At 39.0% G+C, this 24,043-nt stretch overlaps 1 protein-coding gene across 1 annotated transcript; it reads left to right on the top strand.

The window, feature by feature from the left end:
• The first annotated feature begins 1,549 nt into the window (after positions 1-1,549).
• POMP (proteasome maturation protein) lies at positions 1,550-18,876 on the top strand. Its single transcript, XM_049778331.1, has 6 exons — positions 1,550-1,640; positions 6,588-6,685; positions 8,637-8,697; positions 12,726-12,827; positions 14,854-14,947; positions 18,740-18,876. Exons 1-6 carry the CDS (start codon positions 1,638-1,640, stop codon positions 18,805-18,807), a joined length of 426 nt encoding a protein of 141 aa, XP_049634288.1. The 5' UTR covers positions 1,550-1,637; the 3' UTR covers positions 18,808-18,876.
• Positions 18,877-24,043: the final 5,167 nt, after the last annotated feature.

Genomic DNA, 24,043 nt, shown 5'->3' on the forward strand with positions numbered 1-24,043 from the left:
CTTGGATAATTTCCCTCCTGCTTCAATGGCTTTATATGTAGTGGCAGTAGGTGGGGGTGTGGGGGCTCACAGTTAGGGGCCACTCCCAATGCTTCTCAGGCTAGCAGTATGGGCCTGATAGTTCTATGAACTGACCCAGCAGTTTTGGTGCTGGTGCTGGTATTATCAGGCCTACATCTGCCAGTGCTAGGTAGAATGGTGAGGCATGTGGAGGGAAGGAATCTGGGGCCTGATATGCGTACTCAAGCCCTTTGAGTTATCTCCCATTCCCATCACAGATTTTCCAAGCACAAAATCTTTTCCCTAATTTGACAGATAACAGCCTTCATAATAAACTTGATACCACTTGCTTACAGCTGCTTACTATTTTGCCACTTAGAGTTTAATCACACGGGCTTTGTTTCCATATTCTTAACTCAAATCAGTTCCTTTTGGGGGGGGGGTGCTGAGTATGTGGGCCACACCTAGCAGTGATTAGGGCTTACTCCTGGCTCTGATCTGATTTTGGGGGACTGTCTGGGGCAGTGGTCCTCAAACTATGGCCCACGGGCCACATATTGTATTTGTATCTGTTTTGTTTCTTCATTGCAAAATAAGATATATGCAATGTGCATAAGAATTCGTTCATAAGTTTTGTTTTTAGTATAGTCAGACCCTCCAATGGTCTGAGGGACAGTGAACTGGCCCCCTGTTTAAAAAGTTTGAGGACCCCTAGACTCTGGGGTGCTGTGGATGGAACCCTGGTTGGTCACGTGCAAGTGTCCTACCTGTTGTACTATGGCTCCAGTAGTTCAATCTTTAGCTACCGTTCCAAAGAACACTGTGTCCATCATATACACAGAATAAAAATTTTATATTACATATAAAAGAAGTCAGTATAGCAGTGTTCTGTTAGAACCCTGAGATGAACCCCTTCGGCATAGCTATATAATCTTTTAAATTTTGATTTCTTTGCCTGAACACATGGGAGGGGGTAGTAATAATTCCTAAGACTATATTGGAATAAGGAAAGAATTCAAATACTTAGAACGGCGTTAATATATAGTAATTCTAATACGTCAGTAAGGATCCTATTATTAACGGGTGGTCATTACCACCGATCCGAGCTGGCCTTGCTCCCCCAACCTGGGCACCATCAGTCCTACCCTTCATTCATTCAGCAGAGCCTTACAACAGAGCAAGGCCTCGGATTCAAAGGTCACTAACAGCTGGTCAAAGCCTTGTGTTCCACCTTTTTTGCCTTAATAGGTGAAGGATCCAAAGGAAATCCCATTTGCTATGTAAGTGCCATTTCCTCTTATTAAAACTTTTAGTATCTTTCAAAGAGGTTTATAAGTATCAAAGCAGACTGCACATCTCAACGCGCAGTTTATTGCTAAGGAGGCTTCGCACCCGCAGGCACGTCTGGTCCCCACCCTGGCTGCGCCCTTGGCCTCCGGGGGGCAGCGGGGAACGAGGCGTGGGAGTCCCGGCACCTAGCGGCTCCCTCCGAGGCCCAACATCCTCCTTCCTTCCTTCCTCGCCCGGACGGACGCACTTCCGGCGGATGTGGGGCGCGCACCGGAAGCGGAAGTGAGTGACGCGACTGGCTGCCGGGAACGGGCCTCCACGGGGAGTCTTCACAGAGCGCTCTCAAGATGGTGAGTGAGTGAGCCCCCCTGGTGACCCGAGTTCCCAGCGGCTAAGGTTCATGGCCCGGCCTAAGCAGGCCGCCGGCACAGCCCACCGGGGAGAGTAGAGTCGGGTCTCGCTGGGGACGCCGGGATCCTGTCGAGTCATGGGGCTGAGATCCGAGCTGGGGGGCAGCCTGGAAGAGGCCTGAGGTCGGCGCCCTAATTGAGCATCTCGCCCGCGCCCTCACTTCTCTTCTCGGGGTTCGCGCCCTCCTGTTTGGGCCCAGGCCTCTGGGCGCTCGGGGACCGTACGGGCCAGGAGGGACAAATCCGAAAGTGCGGGGAGCTCGCGGCCCCCGCCATCCCGTGCCAGTGTCCCCAGGTTCAGAGTCCTTGGCGCCTCGTCTGCTCCCATTTGTCCAAACCCTGGCTTTTCCTTCCCTTCCCTTCCCTTCCTGCATGCGAGCCCGCGTTCTCCCTCTCTCCCTCCTCCACCACCACCCCTCTCTCATATCTTCTCCCTCTACTACACCTCCTCCCCTGTCTTCTCTTTTTCTTTTTAAAAATAATTTCTGTACTTAAACACCGTGATTACAAACATAATTGTGGTTGGGTCAGTCATAACAAGAACACCCCCCTTCACCCGTGCAACCTTCCCATCACCCCCATCTCTTCCCTCCCCACACACCCCCACCCGCCTGTCTTCCAGACAGGCTTTCTACATCCCTCACTCACTGACATTGTTATGATAGTTCTCAGCGTAGTTATTTCTCTAACTGCACTCAACACTCTTTGTGATGAGCTTCATATCTTGAGCTAGTCCTTCTGGCCCTCATCTCTGGGAATTCTTTCTTTTTTTTTTTTTTTTTTTTTTGTTTTGTTTTTGAGCCACACCCGGCGTTGCTCAGGGGTTACTCCTGGCTGTCTGCTCAGAAATAGCTCCTGGCAGGCACGGGGGACCATATGGGACACCGGGATTTGAACCAACCACCTTTGGTCCTGGATTGGCTGCTTGCAAGGCAAACGCCGCCGCTGTGCTATCTCTCCGGGCCCATCTGGGAATTATTTCAATGTCTTTAATTTTTCTTAAAACCCATTGATGATCTCTTCTCTTCCTCCGGGTCCTTCTCTTCTCCCAGTTCTAGAACAACTCTATCTCTGCCAGCCCCGGATCCTCCGTGCAGAGAGGTTGGAGGAACCCGAGCATGGCGGGATCTTTCCCCCTCGGTATGGAAGCGCCCAGTACCATTCCTCCTGGTAGGGTTCATGGAAAGATGTGGGGAAGCCCGGAATCATAATACCCTGTTTTTTGTGCGCCCCAGAAACTTTTCCTTGGGGGGAGAGAGTCCAGCAGGGTAAGGCACTTACTTGTCTGCCACGAGGTCTACCTGGATTTGAACCCCAGCACTACTTAGGGATCCCCCCGCCCCCAGCACTCAGCCAGGTGTAAGCCCTGAGCACAGCCGGGTCTGGACCAAGTAACGAATAAATAAATAGAATAAGGTCCCCCCCCCCCCACTACAATAAAGCGGTGACGGAGCCGGAAAAGGTTATTGCAGGCAATCACGGTGTGTTGCACTCCAACATCCAAGAGTGCAACTCTAGCCCCAGAAGGAATTGAGGTATCTAGGACTAATGGTAACTGGGACCAGCCAAGTTGTGTAACTTCACACTAGATGGCAAAATCTTATTCTGATTGATGTTGACACTGTTTAAGCACTAAATTTTAGTATTTATAAAGTACAAAATGTTCATTAAATAAGTGTTCATTAAAATAAGTTTTATTTTAATAAGTTTTAATAAGACTGAACTCAACACCAATGTCTATGTCCCTACACCAAGGTTCCAAGATCATATCCCCCTTATAGAACTCATTTCTTTGCTTGAATTCTAGTTTGTGGTTCATATTGGTTCTTAATGGATTTGGTATATACAGTTGGTTTTGTCTCCTGATTCCCCTCTGTAACCAGTTGAATTCCCCTTAACTTATTTCCTAGCCTCATTACCAAATCCCTTTCTAAACATCTTAATTGTATAATCCAGGGCCAGGGGTTTCCCTATTTGAATACCTTCCATTTCTTTGTCAAGCTCTCTGGTTGTGTTTTACAGCTTTGGTGAGAGAAGTTAGGTGTTTTTAGGAATAGGCAGAATTGGAAAAATGGAAGATTAGAAGCAGTAAGACCCTAGTCATGTGGAGTGTAGTTGTTAAAACCTGGACTGGGGCCATGGTAGGAAACTAGCAACAAATAGTTACAATGTGTAATTAGGGCAGAGAAGGGACCCCTACGATGAGTATGATAGTTAGAAATGATCACTCTGGACAAGAAGTGCCTGCTGAAAGGAGATAAGGTGGTAAGCATGTTACCCCTTCAGTAACAGATTTGCTAACCACAGTATCTAAAAGGAAAATATGGGAGGTGGGGGAGGATAATAAAAAGAAATGAGAAATAAAGTATCAACAGAAATGAAAAACAACAATAATATAGACAACCTAGACTGGGCTGGGGTTGGTATATTGAGGCAAGTGATCAGAGTAAAGATTAAGAAATCAGTGTTGGAGGGGCTGAAGTGATTTCACAGTGGTAGGGAGTTTGCCTTGCATGTGGCTGACCTAGGATGGAAGGTAGTTCTATCCCGTCATTCTATATGGTCCCCCAAACCAGGAGCAATTTCTGAGCCCAGAGCCAGGAGTAAAAAAAAAAAAAAAAAAGAAATCTGTTGGTGATGATATAGGTAGGATGCTTGTTTTGCATGTATCTGACTTGGGTTCAAGATCCAGCACCAAATAGGGTGCTGCCCTCCACACCTATTCAACAACAACAAAAAAAGGCAAAAAAGTAGTTTCTGAGAATAGATACTTTTTTTTCCAGAGTGCTTTAGGACTAGACATCAAACTTTAGCTTTGTACTTTATTTATTTATTTATTTATTTATTTTGCAGAATTGTAGGTATAATTTTAGGCATCAAGTTAGCAAGTCTTAACTTCTTGTAACATTCCATTTTGTTTGATTGTTTAATTTATTATTAATTATTAATTACTAAATTAATTATTAATTAATAATTTAATTATTATTTAATTATTTAATTTAATTCAGGATAACATCCTGAAAAGTAATGAATTTTCAGTATCTAGCAAAGTACCTGGTAAATAGTAAATGTTTAATAAATATTTGGAGTTTAAATGTGCTATATATACAATTGTGTGATAATTTTATCAGCCCCTTTTACTGAGTCTTTGTTTTACTACTTTCTCTTTTAAACTATTGAGATCATATATATATATTTTTTGGTGGGAGGAATGCTTGGATTGAATCCAGATCCCTCCCTCAGATGAGTTGTAGCTGAGCTACATCTTCAATCCTCTTTTTTTGTAGATAGTATTTTCCTCAAACAGAAACTTTCTGTTTTATTTTCCCATTCACTTCCTTGACTCTTTATAGCCAGCCTTTCCTTCTGTTCTTACCCTGTTCTTTGTCCTTACTTGTTTTTAAGTAATCATACTTGCAGTGCTACTATACCAGTCCCTCTACCTATGTACAGTTTCTCCTCCATTGGAATGCCCTTTAACTTTTAATTATAAACTTTGTTTTCTTTTGGGTCCATACTCATTTGTGCTCAGGATAATACTTCTGTCTCTGCACTCCTGATGGGCTCAGGGACCATAAAGGGTATTAATGTGTCATAGCCCACATGCAAGGCCAAGTGTCTTTCCCACTGTACTATTTCTCCAGTTCCATGGAATGCCCTTTAATCTAATAGTACTTAAATTTGATATTATTTACTGTACAAGTGTTTCTGCTGTAGTGCTCAATCACTTATATAGATGGTTCTTTGATGATAGAAACCTAATCTTTTCTGTGTGATGCTTAAATATTGAACCACACTAGATGTTATGCAGGGTTTACTCCCGACCTTCATTAAGGAATTACACCTGTCTGACTCTGCTGACCATATGGGTTGTTGGGGATCGAGCCCAGGTCAGTTGTGTGCAGGGCAAATGCCATACCCACTCCACTATCTTGCTGCCCCTTAAAAACAAGAACTATCAAGAGTTATTCCTGAACACAGCCAGAGCAAGGAGTAGTCTCTGAGCACCGATGGGTAAAGTTCTGAAAGAAACAAAATTAATGGGAGTTGTTTTTAGAATTTAAAAGTTTTTGTTTTTGGGCCACACCCGTTTGACGCTCAGGGGTTACTCCTGGCTATGCGCTCAGAAATCGCTCCTGGCTTGGGGAACCATATGGGACGCTGGGGGATCGAACCGGGATCCCTCCTACACTAGCACTTGCAAGGCAGACACCTTACCTCTAGTGCCACCTTCCTGGCCCCAATTTAAAATTTTTTATTTATTTATTTATTTATTTATTTATTTATTTATTTATTTATTTATTTATTTATTTATTTATTTATTGGTTTTTGGGTCACACCCGGCAGTGCTCAGGGGTTATTCCTGGCTCCAGGCTCAGAAATTGCTCCTGGCAGGCACGGGGGACCATATGGGACGCCAGGATTCGAACCAATGACCTCCTGCATGAAAGGCAAATGCCTTACCTCCATGCTGTCTCTCCGGCCCCAATTTAAAATATTTTTAAGAAAAATAAAAGATATTTTTGCAATAATCCTCAGAGACAAAGAGAAGAGGGCTGGAAGGTCCAAAGAGAAGAGGGCTGGAAGATCCAGCTCACCACAGAGAGTGATGATTGAAGTTAAAGTAATAGCTACATTGAGAACTATCATAACAATGTGAATGAATGAGGGAAGTAGAAAGCCTGTCTAGAGTATAGGTGGGAGTGAAGCAGGGAGGAGGGAGATTTGGGACATCGGTGATGAGTGATGAGAATGTTGCACTGTTGAAGGGGGATGTTCTTTACATGACTGAAACCCAACAACAATCATATTTGTAATTAAGGTATTTAAATAAAGATATTAATAAAAATATTTTAAATATTTAAAGCAATATTTTTTTAATTGTAGAATGCCAGAGGACTTGGATCTCAGTTAAAGGACAGTATTCCAGTTACTGAACTCTCAGCAAGCGGACCTTTTGAAAATCATGATCTTCTTCGAAAAGGGTATATGAGAGAGTTGTCTTTCACTCTGTAGTAATGTTTCTGTAATTCTCAAAATATCCTTTAAATATTTTTGATAGACCTTAAATATGTATATGATTTGGAAATAGCAAATATACCTTAGATGGGAGAAGTAGAGCAGACTTAGATGTTTTCGTTTTCCTTTTTTTTTTTGGTTTTTCGGCCATACCCAGTGACGCTCAGGGGTTACTCCTGGCTATGTTCTTGGAAATCACTCCTGGCTTGGGGACCATATGGGATGCCAGGGGATTGAACCACAGTCCATCCTAGGCTAGCACGCACAAAGCAGATACCTTATGGCTTGTGCCACTGCTCTGGCCCCAGACTTAGATGTTTTCTTTAGTCGAAGAAACATTGTAGTAATAGTTTCCCAAGATAGGGTATTTTTTGGGAAGTTGTTACCTTATGGCATGATTTAATAGGATTCTGTTTTTGTTATTGATAACTTACAGAGACACTAAAACATAGTTAAGAGCTTAACTCTGGCTGTAGCTTTTCTGGGTTTTCAACCTGGATGCTGTTTACTAGGTGTGTGTTTTTGGGCAAGTTACTGAATTCCTGTATTTCTCAGTGCCCTATATTTTTGAAATATGGTTATAAAACATAATATGTAAACATAATTTATTTTGAGAAATAAATGAACAAATACATGAAAAATATGTAGAACAGACTTAACTAACATAAATAGCTACTGTCAGGTGCTATTTTCCTGTTCTTGTTTGAGCACCCAAATAAATCACTTCCCTCTAGTTCTTTTGCATTTTATATGTTTAGGTCTCGCTTTTGGTATTTTTTTTCTTGCTTGGTTTCTTTTCTGTTTAATGCAGTAATGATTATTCTCCCAAAATAATCTTGTGTCTTGAATAAAATTTTTAGTTGTTTAATTGTACTAGAATAGACTATAATTCTAATTCTGGTATCTGGGGATAGATATATCACCTCATATATGGATATCCTTTCCATTTTGTTGTGAAAGATGTAGTACGTATGGCCTTTGGGACTGGAAATAAAATTTGATTTATACCAAATCTGTAAACTAGATGGAAACAAGATGATTTTCTTGATGGTTTTCTTTTATTCTTTTTACATCAATACTACTTTTATCCTCTAGCCTTCTGGAATAATCTGTACAATGCTTATTTAGTAAATAATTATTGCAGGATTTCTTAGGTTTCCCTCAGCTCTCAAATTTTATTTTCTTGGCTTGGATAATAAATTAGTCATTTTATATATCTAGAGTGGTTGAATGGTCTGTGCATCATTTACATTGACACTCAAGGTTTAAACATTGTTTAAGTTGGCTTTATAAAAGATATTTTCAATGTTGACTATGCACTTAGAAGACGTTTAAGTATATTATACAAGAAACGTTACCAGAGTAGTAGTAATAAGTATATTTTATTGAATTTTTCCTAAATATAAGATACAATTTAGCACCATTTTTTGGGAGGGTTTTCCTTGGTCAACTAAAATTTTGAGTTCTAATAGAATAAGTGCATTTTGGGCTAAAGAGAGTACAGAAAGTAAGTTACTTGCCTTGCAAGTTAGATCCCTGGTCCCACATATTGTCCCCAGAACTCAGCCAGGAATGACACCCAAGCACAAAGTTAGATGTAAGCTCTGAGTGCCACTAGATGTGGCTCCAAAAAAAAGGGATACATTTTGTAGGAGAATGCAGTAATAAAATTGTCCCCATTAGTATGTATTAATTTACATATATACACATATACATATGTACATATATGTATACATACACACATATATATATAAATTCTTGTAACCACAGTCACAGTCAACATATAGGATAGTTTCATCATCCCTAAAGCAGTCCCTCATGTTATTCTGTTCTAGTTACATAACCTTGGTAGATGTGATTATGACCATTGGTTTATTGAGTAATATTTGATCTCACCTGTGAATGTTTTATTTCCAGTTTTTCTTGTGTCAAAAATGAACTTTTGCCCAGTCATCCTCTTGAATTATCAGAAAAAAATGTAAGTATGCAACCTCTATATCTCTAGTAGAGTAATACTTTAGTAATACTTTTATGGTTTTTTTTCCTTTTATGATAAGACAGTTCTGTTGTTGAGCATTATATAATTTTAATGGTATCATTAAAGTTCCCTTTTTATTGACTATTATGGACATTTCTTTAAGATTGACCTTTTTTCCTCATATTTTCTCATTTGATTTTTTCTTTTATATATTTTCTTTTGTCATTTGCTGCTGATCTTCAAAATTTTTTAGCTTTGAATTCTTTATGTTCTGCATCCTTTCTAAGGAACATACTTCACTTCCTAAGCACAGTAGGTACACAGGTGAATATAATATATTGTGACAGGAAGAAAAGTTTAGTGGGAAGGGCTTCATGATTTAACATAGATGACCAAGGATAGAGCAACCATGTGTGCCTAGGCATGGGGAAAATGCTGTAGAATTAAGGACATTTTGAAAGTTGAGCCCAGCACTTAACAAGCATTTGGGGGAAAATCACTTAAAAAAAAAGGACTATCTATATAGGTGTTCTCTTTTTTTTTTTTTTTTTTTTAATGTGGTTTTTGGGTCACACCCGGAAGTGCTCAGGGGTTTTTCCTGGCTCTGTGCTCAGAAATTGCTCCTGGCAGGCACGGGGGACCATATGGGATGCCGGGATTCGAATCGATGACCCTCTGCAGGAAAGGTAAACGCCTTACCTCTATGCTATCTCTCCGGCTCCTGGTTTTGGTTTTGGTTTTGGGTTTTGGGTCACACCTGCTGATGCTCAGGGCTTACTCCTGGCTATGCCCTCAGAAATCTCTCCTGGCTTGGGGGACCATATGGGATGCCGGGGGATCTAACAGCAGTCTGTACTGGATTAACCGTGTGCAAAGCAAACGCCATGCCACTGTGCTATTGCTCCGGCCCTGTACAGGTGTTCTTAAGACAACATAAGTAGTTTGTGTGTGTGTGTGTGTGTGTGTGGTTTTTGGGTCACACCCGGCAGTGCTCAGGAGATACTTCTGGCTCCATGCTCAGAAATTGCTCCTGGCAGGCACGGGGGACCATATGGGACACCGGGATTCAAACTGATGACCTTCTGCATGAAAGGCAAACGCCTTACATCCATGCTATCTCTCCGGCCCCAACATAAGTAGTTTTTAAATACACATTTGGAAGAAAAAAGATATCTAAATGCTTAGAAGATGTTGGATTGTTATCAAGTCCATGTTCCTTCTACCCATATATTTTTAGTAAAGGGAAATCTTCCTTAAGAAAGAATAGAGCAAATCATGTAATGATAAGTTAAAATTTGATGAGAAAGTAAAAACTCCTACTTGCTTTATGTGAATTTTGGTGCCATGCTCATTATTTAACTTCAGATTGTTACAAGTTTTTCATAGTCTTGAGGTTAACTCTTAAAAGCACATTAATCAAGTATATGGAAGAAAGCCAATCAAGTAACCTTATTTTGATAAAGCTATACCACATAAGACTCGGTACACCAAAGACTAGGTCAAAGTTTCTAGGGGAAAAAAACACAGATGAACATTAAGCTCAACATTTATTTCAGAAATAAACATATTTGAATGTAAAAACTTTATATGTAAATCTGATGGTTTAAAATCTTTATGATAAACTAACAGATACAGTAGTTATTGAATATTGCAATTTTGAACTTTATTGTAACATGGGTCTCAAAGGAGACCATTTTCTATTTTCTAGTTTTCTATTGTATTAGTCTGCCCTTACGTTTGAGATATTGACTTAATTCTGAGCAATACATATGAAGAGAAATTGATAAATCTATGTAACAGTGAACAAAATGGACTAAAAATGAAACACTCACTCTCTCTCTCTCTCTCCTCTCTCTCTCTCTCATTTTGCTTATTGGGCCACATCCAGTGATGCTCAGAGATTACTCCTGGCTGTGTGCTCAGAAATAGCTCCTGGCTTGGGGGACCATATGGGATGACAGGGGATCAAACTGAGGTTCGTGCGTGCAAGGCAAATGCCCTACTGTTTGCGCCACCACTCTGGCCCCAGGACAGATCATATCTTTTGTTTTATTTTGTATTACCACAGAGCCTAATTTTGTATGTTTGCAAATAAGTATATGTTGATTGGTAATTGGACTTTACTATCATATTATAAGGTGTGTATTTTAATCAAAATTTAATATTGAAGTTTTCTACATATAACTATTTTTAATTAGAGTTCCTGATTATGTACCCAGAATCACATTCTGCATAAGAATCCATCATGTCAAATTTTGGCTATCAACTGAAGTAATTTAAAAAATATTGGGGCCAGAGAGATAGCACAGTGGTAGGGAATTTCCCTTGCACACAGCCGACCCAGAACAGACGGTGGTTCATATCCCGGCATCCCATCTGGTCCCCCGAGCCAGTCAGGAGTGATTTCTGAGTGCAGAGTCAGGAGTAACTCTTAATCGCCTCCCAGCCAGGTGTGACCCGATAACCGAAAAAAAAATATTGTTAAATGACTTCAGGCCATCTTTTTTGGGGGGTAGGCAGTGCCCACACCTGGTGGTGCTTAATCATTACTCCTGGCATTCCTTGCTTGCTCAAGAGACCATTTTGGATGCTGGAGATTGAAACCGGTTGGCCATGTGCAAATGAGACACCCTACCCACTATACTATTGCTCCAATCCCCTGTCATCTCCTAAATGAGTCCAAATCTCTTTTTGTGGGGGAGGGGCAAATCCGGCAGTGCTCAGGGGTTACTCCTGGCTCTGCTCAGAAATTGCTCCTAGATGGGAGACCATATGGGATGCCAAGGATCGAACCTGCATCCATTCTGAGTCATCTGCATGCAAGGTGAACGCTCTACCACTGTGCTACCACTCCAGCCCCAACGAGTACTAATCCTATAAAATTTTGGTCAAGTTTTTGTGTGTGTGTGTGTGTGTGTGTGTGTGTGTGTGTGTGTGTGTGTGTGTGTGTGTGTGTGTGTGTGAGAGAGAGAGAGAGAGAGAGTGACTTCTGACTCTGCTTATGCGACCAGTTGGTACCAGGGATTGAATTTGGGTCTCCCATGTGCAAAGCATGTACTCATCCTTTCTAAACTGAATATTTTGTGGGTGGGGTTGGTGAGATAACTTTTGGGAAAAAAGATTAGGGAGATTATAGTCTAAAAGTGTACAAAGCTTTGGGTTTGGTTCTAAACCATAAATAAATTGGCATCCTAGTGCATATAAAGTTATATTATACTGTAGTTTATTAAGTATTCAATAGTATGTATGTTTAGAAAAACTATATATTTATTAAATCTAACAGACATGAAATGGTACCAAATATGCTTGCAATACATACTGCCCACCAATCTTATTTTTTTAAATGATAACATCTTTGAAGTGCTATAAAAAGGAAGTATTCCTGTAATATTATGATGTCATTTTATCATTGTATGTAATTATCTTAGATTAATAATAGTAATGTATATCTACTATCATTTAGAGTCATCTTTGGAAATTATGTGTCCATCAGGCAGGTTTTATTTTGATTGAAAATTATTTTGCTATTGCCATAAAGTTTCAACAAGTATTAACAGTACTTGACAAAAGTATGATTGTATTAGAAAAACTACCATTAACATTAATGCAAATAGACAGAATTTTGGATTCCTAATTACTTTCTAATCAGCTACCCACAGATATGAAATCTGGACTTTGTAGTTTAATTGGATTCATGATGGATCTGCTTATAACTTCCATGAAATCCTTTGAAATATTTTTCAGAATTGTATTCTTAGTTAATGTCTATATTTGTTTTGTGTCATTATTTTTTACCTTTTCTTGGCACTACTAGCTTTGAAAATAAACTTTACATTATGAAAACATTTCTTAAATTATTTTGTGTAAATCTAGATTTTACATGGTAATTTTTACATTACTAAAAGACTTGCATTTAATTATGGCTGTTAAAATCTTTCATCAAAATAGTATGTGCATATCAGTGTTAACTGTTTTGAATTCAGAATGACGAACATAACATTTCTTTCTTTTTTTTTTTTTTTTGGTAGTTTCAGCTCAACCAAGATAAAATGAACTTTTCTACACTGAGAAACATTCAGGGTCTATTTGCTCCACTAAAATTACAAATGGAATTCAAGGCAGTGCAACAGGTGAGAGCTTGAGTGTCAGTTATGTCATTTTATCTGTTTATGTTAACTTAGCTGCAAGGATTCTTCTGGTTTGATATAAGCTATACATATCTTACCTTCTCTTTGTTAAAATTTAATTTACTTTTCCCTTTTCTATCCTCACCATTATTTTTTTGTTTGGTTTTTATTTTGGGGCTATACCTGGCAGTGCTCAGGGGTTCTCTGGTTCTGTGTTCAGAAATTATTCCTAGAAGGCTCAGGAGATCATCTAAGGTGCTGGGGAGCCAACCCATCACATTGGTTATGTGCAAGGCAAACACCCTATTACCTATGCTATTTCTCTAACCCCCTCATCCCCCTGCTTTTTTTTTTTTTTTTTTTATGAAATAAAGTTTTGACAATTTAAGAACAATTTCTTTTGCTATAAACATCTAATAAACTCTATAGTATTTGGAAAGTATTTTGATTGGTAGCATTTACTTGGAGAAAAAAAAATATCTCGTATTTAGCCCCCTTAGATTATAAGGTTATGATTACTATTTTTTTTTTTTTTTTTTTTGGCCATACCCGGTGGCGTTCAGGTATTACTCCTGACTCTGCTCTCAGAAATCATTCCTGGCAGGCTCTGGGGACTATATGGGATGCTGGGGATCAAACCCCGGTCTGGTCCAGGTCAACTGCGTGCAAGGCAAACTCCCCACTGCTATGCTATCACTCCAGCCCCAGTTATGATTATTTTTAAGATATTATCATTTAGACATGAGGCACCTACTATTCTTATATTCTTCTCCCACGTATCCAGTATTGCCTGCATTGCTTTTCATTGTGATTGCTGAATAACAGAATAAAAGAACTGAAAATGTAGTTTGGCAGATTAAAGTTTGTTGAATAACTGCAAATGTACAGCAAATGGCTGTACTATGCATATACTGTAATCACAGCATACATGTTTGAGAGGAAGGTAGTTGTTACCTTATTTCACCTATGAGAAAGTTAAAAGTGAGACAGATCACTTAATACAAAGCTATTGGATAAGTTCTAAAATCAGAATTTGAAGCCAATCGTTGTTGCTTGCGGTTTGCTCCTGGTAGTGCTCTCAGAGCATTGTGCGCTCAATCTAAAAACATTTTAGGAACTGGAGTACAAGTGCAGCAGGTGGGGTCTTTGCTTTGCACATGGCAGCTTGGAATCAGTCCTTAGCATCCCTTGAGCCTACTCTAGTGATTTTTGGACACAGAGCCAAAGCACCACTAAAGTATAGCCTACAAAAATATAAGAAGTAAAAATAATTACCATATACACTCGAGTATAAGCCGGCCCCCTAATTTTACCCTAAAATCTGGGAAAACTTAGTTACTCGAGAATAAGCCTAGGTGGAAAATGAAGCAGCCACTTTTTATTTCAAAAATAAAAATATATACCCAAAACAATGATAATAATTGAGGAATCAGTAGGTTAAATGCTTTCCAATTTTATTGCTAAAGAAAAACTAAGCTAGCAACAATAACTAAAACTTTAAATAAAGTGCAGAAAACCATAGCTTAGCAGCTAATCAAGCTAAATCACAAAGGTGAAAATCCTTCAAAACTGGATTCCTCCCCCTCATCATCTATATGTCCAAACAGAGCTTCAGCTGTATCTGATGTGAGGGTATCAGCACAGACATTGTCATCATCACTGAGTTTGCAGATATCATCATCACTGCTGTCGGTCTCATACAAAGCGCAGAATATTGTGGGTTAACTAGTTCATTGGCATATAGTTCAGTTGAGCAACCTACCTCTTCAGCTCAGCTTCAACTTGTGGACTGAGCTTAAGCATCGCCCCCTCCAGCAGACAGCAGAAGACGATTGGAGACTGTGCTTTTGATTCAGTGTAATAACCTGTATGACCCGAGTTTGGGTTTTTCAGCACAAATTTTGTGCCAGAAAATCTTGTCTTTTACTTGAGTATATACGGTATGTTATAAGAGTGAAGAACTTGAAGTAGGTTTATATATTTTCACCATGTCCTTTTCTCATTTTACTCCTTCATATCTTCTTCAAAGGTTCAGCGTCTTCCATTTCTTCCAAGCTCAAACCTTTCCCTGGATATTTTGAGGGGTAGTGATGAGACTATTGGATTTGAAGATATTCTTAATGGTAAGTATCATTTAGCATCTTCCTATATATAACTCTAATAATGTGCAAGGCAACATCAACAAACAAAAATGATTTTTAATTGTGCTTATAGCTTATTGCACTCATTAAAATCTTACTTTACAGGTATCATTGAAATTTAATGGTAATAACTTTTAACTGTTTTTAAAAGTTAGTTGAGGCTGGGAAATAGCTCAAAGGATGGGAATACACGTGGGAGCTCTTAAGTTTGATCCCTGCATTGAATGGTTCCACACGCAATTCCAGGTGTGGCCTTAGTGTTCCCCAAGTAATACTGAGATGATTCCTATTTGTCCCCATCCCTGCTGCTAGACCTAAGCAGCACTACAGAACTGGACGTAGTATCATCAGAAATTAGTTTCAGGCCCTTGAGTCCTGCTAGCTTACTCCATTCCCTCCCACAGGGGACCAGGAAAAAAAATCATTTAGAGTGTTAGGTATATGGCTTGGTGGTTTAATACCTGCTTTACGTTTGTGGACTTGGCACCCAACACCCTTTCCACCATTATTCCTCCAATAAAAAGGGAGAGAGGTAGAAGAGAAGAGTGAGGAGAGAGATCAAAATTCTGCATTCAGGTTAATCATTGTGATTTCATATCCTGAGGATGTTTGACATGATTCTAATGAAAGGTGGGGACTATATTGCTGTGTTACTTCTTGTGCTTCCCTGTGTTTCATAAAGCAATTGATCATAGTAAATATTAATAATTACTTCTGACTCAAGAAGGAATTTTTTAAGTCTAAAATGAGAGAAGACCAGGAATGTGGCTTAGTGGTTTAGTGGATGCAACATGTATGTGAGACCCCCTGAATTCAATTCGGAGTACCACAAAAATAAAGTAAAAAGGGGCCGGTGAGGTGGCGCTAGAGGTAAGGTGTCTGCCTTGCAAGCACTAGCCAAAGAAGGACCGCGGTTCGATCCTCCGGCGTCCATATGGTCCCCCCCAAGTCAGGGGCAATTTCTGAGTGCTTAGCCAGGAGTAATCCCTGAGCATCAAACGGGTGTGGCCGAAAAACAAAAACAAAAAAAAAGTAAAGTAATAATTAAAAAATACAAGACCAAACAGGTGTAAGACCACTAAGTAGCAAGTTAGGCACAGAGGAAACCACATATTCTTGCATCACCAAGGGTGAGGGAGGAAGATATGGGAGGTAGGATGGGAACGAAGGTGTAGGGAGAACAATTCGTGATGGGAATCCCCCTGATATTAAGTTAACATGTACCTAAAATATTATTGTCAACAATATGTAAGCCACTATGATCAAAATAAAAATTATATTAAAAATACATAACTAAATTAATATTTTTTACCCTAAACACTCTAAAGAATGTGAAACTGTGATGGAAATCTATCAATCTCAAGTTTACATATTCTGAAATATTGGAGGTAGTGGGCTTTTGCTTATCAGGGAAGTGCTTGGTCAAGAAAAATCTGCCCATGTTGCAAGGAAGGGAAGGAAATATGAGGACAAGAGTAGAATCAACATGAATCTATTTCCTTATTTAATAGATTTTATTTACCTTCTGGAGAGTGATTACATATCCATTCTTTTTATCCATTTTACTTTTAAGATTCCCCTCAGGAAATTTTGCCTAAGACATGTTTTGGGATCCTAAGTATTTTCTTTCTAGCTTTTCTCTGGAGCCTTTCCAAGTGCTTCGTAGTTCATAGAGTCAATCTCTCAGTCCTGTAAACAAATGAGTCTAGTTAAACAGGTTTTTTGTTTTGTTTTGTGTGGAGGCTACACCAGGTGGTGCTGAGGGCTTACTCCAGACTCCTGCTTGGGAATCACTCCTGGCAATGTGCAGGGGACCATATCTGGTACCAAGATAGAATTGGGGTTAGAAGGCAAATACCTTTGCTATTATATTATTTCTGGACCTTAATTAAATAGTTGTATCCAACTGATTAAAGCATTCCTGTGACGGGTCCCCAGGTTAGGCAGAAGTATAGACCTTGGATTTGATCCCTGCCTGGCATTGCTTATTCTGTCCCTGCTCTCCAGCACTCCCAGGGACCTGACCACTAATTAGGATTAATTCCTACCCTATGCTCATCCCACCCCACCACCCAGATGTACTATCTCTGGCATTTTGGTCAATCATTTTTGCATAGGTATAGTAAAAACCCCAGTAACTTATTTTTAGTATGTTTTTCTAAACTGTTTTGTAACTCTGTACAAATGTATATAATCATAAAGAATTTGGCATCACTTAATGTTTATTTATGAAACACAGCAAATTAAATCTTAAGATACGTTTGGTAATCCATTACCTTTAGTTACCGGATGTTTTTATTAAAATCAAAGTTCTTTTTAAAATCAAAGATATTTCTATTTAGGATACTAGTGCAAACATTTGTTTTAAATTTAAATGTTGGATGTTTGTGAAACTCAGAATAGTTTTCTGTATTAGTAATAATTATGGCGGTATCGGTTGTTAGTATGGTAGCTATTTGACTATGTGACAATAGTAAGCACAGGGCATAAAAAAGGCTTCATTGTTTTAGAACATTATTGATGGTAATCATTTCTAAATGCTGTTTTTAAGATTTCTTTTTAAAGGGGCCAAAGTGGTGGCACAGCAGTAGGGCATTTACCTTGCACATAGCTAACCTAGGACGGACCGCAGTTTGATCCCCTGGTGTCCCACATGTCCCCCAAGCCAGGAGCGTTCTCTGAGTGCAGAGCTAGGAGTAACCCTTGAGCATCACCGGGTGTGGCCCAAAAACGAAATAAAATAAAATAAAAAGATTTCTTTTTAAAAAAGCTTGATTTAAAAAGCTCGTTTAGAGTTAAAATGAGGATTTGTGTGATTCATCTGTAAAAATAGAAAATAAAGATGTTTAAAGATTTTCTTGCTTTAAATTCTGATTTTTTTATTTTTTTGTGCAGATGTTTAAGCACCAGAGAGCAAAAGATAAATGTATTAAAAAATTAGGAGATTGCTCTATGAATTATCTGTGAATCCCTGAAAAACTAGAACTTTTGGTGAAAATGACCCTTTGCAATTTATTTTTAAATCAACTATATTTAGTTATCATGAAAAACACTATATAATAGTATATTATACACATACACACAACTTTCTTTGGGGGGGCCACACCCATTGACGCTCAGGGGTTACTTCTGGCTGTGTGCTCAGAAATTGCTCCTGGCTTGGGGGTGGGGGCATATGGGATGCTGGGAGATTGAACCTCAGTCCGTTTTAGACTAGCACTTGCAAGGCAGACACCCTACGTCTAGTGCCACCGCTCAGGCCCCATATACACACAACTTTTTTAGTTGTCACTCCTGTGGAATTAAGAGTCCTAGTCTCTCACTTGCACAGCATGGACCCTACCCCCCTGCACTGTCACCCCAGCCCAGGATATACCATTTTCTTTTTTGTTTGTTTTGGGTCCATATCTGGTGATGCTCAGGGGTTACTCTTGGTTGTGTGTTCAGGAATTACTCCTAGCAGTGCTCAGAGGATCATTTGGAATGCCTGGGATCAAACCCAGGATGTACCATTTTCAGATATATTTATTTTGTGAGTTTTAGCCATGTATTGCTGTGTTACTGTCTGTTGAATAATGGTTTAAATGTTTTCAGTGACCTCAAAAACTGATTGCTTTGCAATGAGTTCCCCTAACCTTAACCACAAGCAACTATGGGTTTGTTTTGTTACATTAGATCATCTTAGATTTTTATCTGTTTTAGATTTTCATGTAAATGGAATCACTGAATTTTTCTTTTTTTGGCTAATTTTCCCCTATTTCTCTTTGTTTTCAGATCCATCACAGAGTGAACTAATGGGGGAACCACACTTGATGGTGGAGCATAAGCTCGGTTTATTGTAATTTAGTATGCTGTGGATGAAAAAAACTGGGGCTGCATATTGTCTTTTTAGTGTAATTTGATGTAACAACATTAACATTAAAGGTCTGACACTTAAGAATGCTGCCTAATATGGTATCTGTGATCCTTTGAAATTTTGGGGATCTTTGGTTTATGGCCACTTGACAGCTAAAAACTTTAAAGGTATATGACTTTATGTACTCTTTGTTACTGATATCTGTTGGGTAAAGGTCAGGGATATTGCTAAGCATTACATAACCTAGAAATACCCAAACTTTCCTGGCTTACCATCCTTTAAAATAAAAAAGCAATGAGCATCCCTCTGGAAATCCTCCTTTCTTAAGTGAAGAAGCATTAAGTACTCCCAATTGGAAACTACTACTATGGATCTTTACAGCAATCTCCAGTGTAGGGGTGTTGGGTACGGGGCAATTACCTTTGGGAAACTATATAGCAGGGGTCTTCAAACTACGGCCCGCAGGCCACATGCGGCCCACAGAGGAGTCTGATCCGGCCAGCCAGCAGTGAGCGCTGTTTGGTTGCCAAGATACCTGCCAGCATATACACTCAATGTATATCCAAATATCAGGAAACATGCACTCAAAATGGTAACCATCTTTGCTAGCACTTATGCTTATGAACAGACTTTTTCAAGAATGAAACATCTGAAATCTCCAACCAGATCAAGATTAACTGATGCCCACTTGCATCACTTGTTATGGCTGGCAGTGACAAATATGGAACTGGACATTGACCATCTCATTAGCCAAAAGCAGGCCCACAGTTCCCATTGAAATATTGGTGTGTGATCTGTTTATTTATAAATGTTTTTCATTTTATTTATATAAGATATGTGCAGTGTGAGTAGGAATTAGTAGCTCATATAGTCTGGCCCTCCAGCTCTCTAAGGGACCGTAATCCGGCCCCCACTTTAAAAAGTTTGAGGACCCCTGCTATATAGCATATTGACTTCAGTACGATTGGAAGTAAATAAATATAATTTAAAAAAGTTCTATTTTAGGGGCCGGAGCGGTGGCGCAGCAGTAGGGCGTTTGCCTTATCTGCAGCTGACCTAGGACAGACTGTGGTTCACTCCTCCACTGTCCCATATGGTCGCCTAAGCCAGGAAGGATTTCTTTTTTTTGTTTGTTTGTTTTTTTGGGGGAAGGGTACACCCATTAAGCTCAGGGGTTACTCCTGGCTATGTGCTCAGTAATCGCTCCTGGGATGCCAGGGGATTGAACTGCGGTCCCTCCTAGGCTAGCGCTTGCAAGGCAGACTACTTAACCTCTAGCGTCACCACTCTGGCTCCTCAGGAGCGATTTCTGAGCGCATAGCCAGGATTACCCCCTGAAAGTCGACGGGTATGGCCCAAAAAAAAAATATTCTATTTTATACTCAACGCTAGCTTTTACAGCTCTTTAATAAGTTGCTGCTGAATGTTTTAAAATGATAGCCATCTTATCTCTGCCTACACCCAAGCATCATTTTGTTGAACTGTTAATGACAAAGTTGACAAATCTTAAAAGATTTTTTAAAATGAACTTGGCTCTGTTGAGATGAAGTTTAAAGCTATGTTTGTAAGTATTCACCAGTTGATTTTACGCATAAATTATGAGAAAATACAGAAACACTTAACTGTTGCTATTTGGTCATGTCCAGACATGTCCAGACATTTTCTTTGAATTAAGAAAATTTCTGCTTTTAGTTCAAGGAATACTAGATACCATTCCTAACCAGTAGAGAGCACTATCGAGTATAGTAAGTGGGAAAACTGATGCTTTAAAAACTATAAGGAATTTTTTTTTTTGACATTTTTTTTTTTTTGCCCATTTTTGAAGTGTTTTGAAGTACTCCTTACTAATTGCTCTGCCACTCCTGCCAGGGATCTGGGAACCATCTGCAATGTCAGGAATTAAACTCACTTCAAAGCCTTATTTTCTGAGGTCTTTTGCTTCCTCTTTTGCTTTTTTTGTATACTTAATATCAATCACCCTTATCCCTGGATGTACAAAAAAATAAGTGGCTATTGTGAAGAAAAGTGTGGTAGAGGGACTGAAACTTGACTTTCAATAGGGCTAGTCTGGGTAAGCTCAGAAGAAAGTATATCTTCCAAAAGTTCCCCAGCACTGAGAACCTTTAACTTGTGCTTGCTTGCTTTTGGATGTGTTTGCCTTGGTCTTAGTAATACTTGTCAGCATCAGTTAATCCTGGAATAGGTACTGGGCTGAAAAATTTATTAATTTTTCTAACATCTGTAATATAATGTTTGCTTGGGTTTGATGGATAATTACCTGGGTTCCTTCAAAATTGAAGGTGACTCTGATAAATTTGCCTCCCTGTCATATTCTTCAGTTGAGATTTTTTTTTTTCAAGTGGGCTTTTTCAAGAGTGATTTTGGTGAAAAATCAGCATGTGTTTTGTCTTTTTCCTTGTAAAATACTAAGTTTTGGTTTAATAAGTACTTTAGAGGTTTGTGCCTGATTAAAATGATTGGTTTTATGGCACATCTGGTAATGCAGTGCTCAGGGCTTAGCCCTGGCTCTGCACTCAGACCACATATGCTTTATGGACCATATGTGGTACTGGGGATCAAACATGGTTAAAGGCAAGCTCCTTACCCACTATACTATATAATCCTATGCATTTTATTTATTTTTTTATTATTATTTTGTTTTTTTTTTTTTTTGAGCCACACCCAGCGACACTCAGGGATTATTCCTGGCTCTGTGCTCAGAAGTTGCTCCTGGCAGGCTTTGAGGACCATATGGGATGCTGGGAATCGAACCCAGGTCTGTCCTGGGTTGGCCACGTGCAAGGCAAATGCCCTACTGCTGTGCTATTACTCTAGCCCCAATCCTACACATTTTAAACTAAATGATAAAATTTACAGTAAAAGCTGTGCTGAGTGCAGTGTCAGAGGTGCTGCCCCTTGGCACTTCCTATCATGACACTTAACCTGTGATTGCTGGCATGCCACAATCATGTGTACACAGACACTAACTGAAAGTACAAGCACCAAACTGAGTATGAGTTCATGTCAACAATGGGAGGGAAGTGGAGGGAAAGATATCCAGAGACCCAACTAACAGTGCAGGGGATTCTACAGAACCTTTCAGTGGGGAAAAATTTAGACATTCTGTTGTGGGGAAATTTTTGTGGCTTGACAGAAAACCAAGGCACACTTCGCACACCATGGTATGGATCTTTCACTGAACTCAGCTCTGCAACTCAGCCACTGTGAAATACAGACTAATCCTTTCTTTTTGTTTGTTTATTTTGGGCTACACCTGTATTGCTCAGGGGACCATATTGTGTACTTGGAATTGAACTCAGGTCACCATGTGCAAGGAAAGTGCCCTACTGTCTTATCACTCCTTTCCCAAGCTAACTCTATATAAATTTTTAGGAAGAAATCATAATTAAATGTTATATATTTTGTCATTTTTTTGAGTGCAGACAGGCAAGAATATAAACGATGACTAAAAGATGAACAAATAGATTGCTTTTGAGAAACAGATGTGTACAATTTTCCATTGGATGCTGCATTTGGTTAACTTTTTTAAACACATGAAATTTGTGTATACTAACCAGTTTTTGACTTGCTACTTAAATTAAGAAAAAATTGGAATACTTCTGGGACTTATTTAAAATCATGATTTCAAAGTTGAACATTTTAACATTTTAATTTTTTTTAATTTAATTTTTTAAGTCACACTTGGCAGCACTCAGGAGTTACTTCAGGCTCTGGGCGCAGAAGTTGTCCCTGGCAGGCTCCGGGGATCGTATGGGATGCCGGGATTCAAACCGGGGGATTCAAACCGGGGTCCATCCTGTGTTGGCCGCATGCAAGGCCCAATGCCTTACCTCTGTACTATCGCTCTGGCCTTGAAAATTTTTATCATTTTAGAGCATTTTGTTTTATTCTAGATCTTTAATACTATGAGAATGTGCTATTAGATTTTTAAAAAGAAGTTAAACTCAGACTGTAAAAGAGGACTTTTAAAATTAAAAAAGTGAAGTGAGAATGTTGATTTCACATTCAGATCTTTCATTTATTTCTAGAGCCAGTAAACGTGCTTTGTTGGTTGTACTTTGTCTTGATCTATTGGAAACAGGAAAAAACTATATTTTCATCTCTGATGAAATAAGAGGTCACAGAGAGGGTATGACTTTAGGTCAGTGAGGAGGTGGAATGCTACCTCAAGTTTTGCTAAGCTCATTTACTTTTCAGATTAATTGATTTTAATTCATAAATGACTATCTTTCTGTTTCCTGTATTACATATAAGTTTTATAAAACTATTTTTATTCACTTTATTTTGAAAAGTTCCAAACAAAACCTGAAACACAATGTGAAATACTAATTGTAGCATTCATATAGATTCACCAGTTGCCAGTGTATTGTGTTAATTTTTCCTCGTGAGTGAATATTCACAATCCATGCTTTTGTCAAGAAGTCTAGAAATGATGGTGAGACAGTTCTTACTGTGTCATATCAGGAGTCCTGCTTACTGCTATTATGAAATCACTTGGCAATGACTGGTATCTTCCACTGTAAAGGCTTTTTTCCTTTTGTGATTCATAAGTAATCTGTGAAGCAATAGTTTGAGATCTCATGTGTATTTGCCAAGAACCTTTAATCACAAGTTTTGAGCATCCACGAAATATCTGCTTTAACCTTTTATTCAGTTGTCATTGAGGATGAGTAAAGAGTGAAGGTAAGAAATTAAAGGATTGTATTATTGCTTCAGCACTTATTTGCTGATTTCCCCCTCACAAATTTCCTCCCATTTTTTTCCTAAGGCATCCTTTGAGGCTCATGGATTCTTAATGTTTCCCAATCTACTTCTGTCATTATTCTTATTGATGCTTGGAACCTAATCATTTTAATGAAGATTTGGAACTTCAATTTGAAAATTATGTTCAAATTAAAGTTTATTGTCTAGCATTCCTGCTTCATAGAATTTTGAAAGCACAGTTATTATAGAAGTTATGCCCAAATATATTACATTGACTACAGGGAGAACAGTTTTGATCACGTTCTTCACTTTTTCAATGAGAAAGTCATGAGACCATGCAAGCAAGAACAGTTACACTTTGTTGCATTCTGCACTATTGCTTAAAAGGAGACATGAGATCAAACATCCAAAAATAACTTTGAAATTTAATCTCATGTTACTATCATCAAGCAACTAATCATTTTATATTTATATCATTTATATGGTCAGGGGACCAT

Source organism: Suncus etruscus, chromosome 8, assembly GCF_024139225.1.
Source record: "Suncus etruscus isolate mSunEtr1 chromosome 8, mSunEtr1.pri.cur, whole genome shotgun sequence".
NCBI classification, from domain to species: Eukaryota; Metazoa; Chordata; class Mammalia; order Eulipotyphla; family Soricidae; genus Suncus; species Suncus etruscus.

What these genes read in the sequence shown, in the direction of transcription:
- POMP (XM_049778331.1), top strand. An exon ending in CATGATCTTCTTCGAAAAGG is followed by an intron (nt 6,686 to 8,636) that starts GTATATGAGAGA and finishes TTTTATTTCCAG; the next exon opens with TTTTTCTTGTGTCAAAAATG. An exon ending in ATTTGAAGATATTCTTAATG is followed by an intron (nt 14,948 to 18,739) that starts GTAAGTATCATT and finishes CTTTGTTTTCAG; the next exon opens with ATCCATCACAGAGTGAACTA.